This window comes from Aplysia californica, unplaced genomic scaffold (assembly GCF_000002075.1).
Source record: "Aplysia californica isolate F4 #8 unplaced genomic scaffold, AplCal3.0 scaffold00113, whole genome shotgun sequence".
Classification (NCBI taxonomy): domain Eukaryota; kingdom Metazoa; phylum Mollusca; class Gastropoda; order Aplysiida; family Aplysiidae; genus Aplysia; species Aplysia californica.
This window is the reverse complement of record NW_004797383.1, coordinates 1,363,580-1,367,420: the sequence shown is the minus strand read 5'-3', so window position 1 is coordinate 1,367,420 and position 3,841 is coordinate 1,363,580. Positions and strand designations below refer to the sequence as shown.

General features: G+C 41.4%; 1 protein-coding gene across 1 annotated transcript; it reads right to left on the bottom strand.

Annotated features, from left to right (window-relative positions):
* Positions 1-487: 487 nt before the first annotated feature.
* On the bottom strand, positions 488-958 carry LOC101861574. Its single transcript, XM_005095806.1, has one exon. It carries the CDS (start codon positions 956-958, stop codon positions 488-490), a length of 471 nt encoding a protein of 156 aa, XP_005095863.1.
* Between the last annotated feature and the right edge of the window lie 2,883 nt (positions 959-3,841).

Sequence of the window (3,841 nt, the reverse complement as noted above, 5' to 3'; positions counted from 1 at the left end):
CGTTTTGCTCTTATTGCTCGCTATTTGGTGGTAAGGGAGGGGAAGCAACCGAAGCCCCACCCAAATTTGGGTCCACCCACTATCACTGGTGCAGACTTGAGAGGATTTGCATTGTCGTGAAGCAGAACAACGCGGTTGCTAAGCATTCCGCGTTTTTTGTTTTGAATCGCTCTGCACAGTGTTGTGTTGCAGTACACATCAGAGTTAATTGTCATCCCATTTTCTAAAAATTCTAATAAACTAAAAGAACTCCTTGCCTGTCCCAAAACACAGTACACATGACTTTTTTCCCCTGACGCAGCCTGCTTGAACGTTTTTGGCTGGGGAGAGTCCGTATGCTTCCACTGCATCGACTGCTGCTTTGACTCGGGCGTCGAGTGGTGCAACCAGGTTTCATCCCCGTCATAATATGATGTATTATGTTATGAGTATAATACAATGTATTATGAGTATAATACAATGTATTATGAGTAAGAAAGCCTTCTCCTTAGTCATTGTAACGTGTCGTCAGGAATGCCAATGCGCTGGCAGCCCGTTGATCCTGCTGCGCTTGTGTCAGCTGCTTGGGTACCCAGCGTGAGCACACCTTTCGATAACCCAAATGGTCAGTAACGATTTCAAGCAGAAGCGACCTTGAAATCTCAGGAAAGTTTGAAGACAGCCAGGAAAGGGTAAAACGCTCGTCTTCCTTTACCTTAATGTCAACTTTATTCATCAAATCATCACTGATCAAAGATGGACACCCACTCCTGGGTTCATCAAGCACATTGTCTCGTCCCTGTTTGAACACGCGAACCCATTTTCGCACCATGCTTTCGCCCATTGCCTTTTCACCATACACTTCTGAAATATGAGTGCTATGAGTGTCGTTAAGCTTTCTGTTCTTTGCAGCCAGAAAACGAATAACAGACCGAATTTCACTGTCACTGTCAGCATAATTTTCAATCTTGGAAGACATGTTGAAGTTGAAGCTTCAAAAGGGTGTAGGATGATTGAAACAAAATGTGGCTGTGTAAACTGGCGCGGAAAAAACTGGGTGAGATGTTTTACAAGCGTTGTAGATTGTAGATTGCTGACAAAACGAGCATGAGAAAACAAAAGATTGACCATCAAAACAAAGATCAAGATTTACGGAGCATGTGTCCTCAGCACACTCCTTTATGAATCTGAAACATAGACCTTGTACTTGTACAGCAGACAAGAAAAGCGCCTCGACATTTTCCATCTCAGAGGCTGCCGCAAGATCTTAGGCATTTCGTGGCGTGACAAGGTTACAAATGTTGAAGTGTTGGCACGGGCAAACCTCCAGAACATGAAAACTATCCTGTGTTTAAAAAGATTGAGATGGCTTGGCCATGTCAAGAGAATGGATGACAACCGTATCCCGAAGCAACTTCTCTATGGAGAGTACAAAGACACCTGCAAAAACAGCTTATCTAAGCTTGCAGTAGATGTTAACACCAGGGAAGAAATAGCTGAGGACCGGAAAACATGGAGAAATATTATAAAGGAAAGAACTAAAATGCTAGAGAACAGCCTTAGAAACAACCAGGCTGAGAAGCGCCAACGACGAAAGGAAAACAGCGGAAATACAGAGTCAGAGCGTCGATCTACGACACTAACATGCAAGCACTGCAACAGAATCTGCGCTTCAAACATAGGAAGAATTAGCCATGAAAAAAGCTGCATGAAGACAACCTTGAGACCATCTTTAGCTAAATTGACCGTCTGCTTAGACGAAAAGAGCCATATAGATTGTTGTTTACAACGGCAGATTGGCAAGATGGAAGCTGGGGGTTCTTTCCGGTTCAGTATTGAACACATCAACTCACTGTGGTGCAAAATCGGGAATATCCTAATCCAGTTCAGAGAGATGTGAAAACGGTACTTACTTGGCCGCCACTTTTTGCAGCGATCAAGTTTGAGGCAACAAGAAATAGAGGTTTAGAGGGTGGTTGGTGTGTGCATTGGTATGGTTTATGCGCCTTCTTTCCTGTTAAACATCTATCGTCCTTAGGCTTATCTCTCCTCCTTTTTTGTGAATGTTAACCCTATCCGTACGCCTTGGGGTCATTTTGTACCCCCGGGGTTGTATTCTTCACATTATAGAATACTTCTAGTACGAAGATATCTTTGAAACTTTCAATATTTCTCAAAAAATCGTTTTGACAGACTGCTAAGCAAAGCGTACGGATTGGATTAACGAGTAATTTCTTCCTTGGAAAGTACTGGCACAGAGTTCCCCACGTCATATGGATATGATAGTAAAACACGACGTACGGATAGGGTTAAATTACTCTTGTGACACATTTATTCCTCGACACTTATATATGACCTTATTGTGTTGCAAGTGTTGTAAAACTCTTTCAAAAACTAAAACGAAATAGAGGTTTACGCTGTGGCAGACAGAGTGGACGGACGTCCCTTACTGGCCAATTCCTCGTCCCACAGAGGCCACATATGGAGGCCCCAATAATCTTGCAGCGTGGTGCACTAAATGAAAATGTCTCGCCCCTCTCAGGCCCCAAAATGACACACAGGCTCAACACATTCCATTGTGTGTGTAGCATGTTATTTGAGCGCTGTTTCTACGTGTGCTGTAGGTTACTGTCACAAAAACTAATATGGATGTTGAAGCTCTCGAATAACTGCCATTAAATAAAGGAACATGTTACATGTATGTGTATATAACAAGAAGAGCTCCGAGTCCCTAGTAGTACAGCAACAGAAATTATGTGAACGTGAACGCAGAATTGAGGAAAATTTCTGAAGACGTACGAAGCGATGGTAGGAATGAAACTATTATTATAATATGACTTAGAATCCTATAAGTGTTCACGTGACGTTAAAAACAAATAAACAAAACATTGTTAAAGAAAAACGTGTAATCCATTACGGTTAGATCTACCTATTAAAGTCACGGGACCAACATTTTTTTGTATTGTCCTGGAACTTTTAACGTCAAAATAATAGACTCATACGATTTTTAGACCTTCATCCTTAAGTTTATTCCATAATTTTGATTAAGTAGGCCTAATTATTAATGCACAATTTTATGACCCTTAATCATTAGTGAAAACAAAATATACAGCAATTTTATAGAACAGTATACGCCACTCTCGTATAAGCTGCGTTCAGCCATTAAATCAGTAGAAAATCAAACCTTCAACTACTGGGTCATTATGGTCGTGATACATGTACATGTATACTAAATCAATAATAAAGTCTTTTAAAAAGTAGCAACAAAATGGTTGGAACTGAGTTTTGGTATTTACATTAGCCACTTCCCCTTAACTCAGCATCTGTGGTGTGATAGATCGGATCATTGGCGTAGACAAAAATGACGCAAGGCTCTTCTCGGGGTTACAGCTGCAACCGTGTTTGTCTGGGGTCAAAGTCATGCACCAACTGTGTCAGCACAAATTGAAAATCAACATCAGTAAAGCTAGGCAAGCACCACGCGTCTGACCAAACGCCAGGTGAGCAGTCAGTGGATAACTACTGCTCCTCTAGTATTTTGCACCACGATTTGTCGTCTGTGCTCCGATTTCCTGACAGTGAGAGAAAAAAATAAACACAAACCCATTGTCCATGCGTTTAATCAGGAGCATCCTGGCCTCGTTGCGCCAAGCAATGGCTGAATAAGTAAGGACATCGTTTTCCTTTCAATTATTGCTTACTACGTCCTCAATTACCGTTCTCTATTTTACATGAAAAAGCGCTATCGTCTTTTCATTTCTTGCTATCTCAAACAGGGAGAAGGTCGTACTGTTGATGAGGAGTCGTTAAGTCGTTTCAGAACAGCTGCAAATACGTTGTTATTTTATATATATATTTTTTT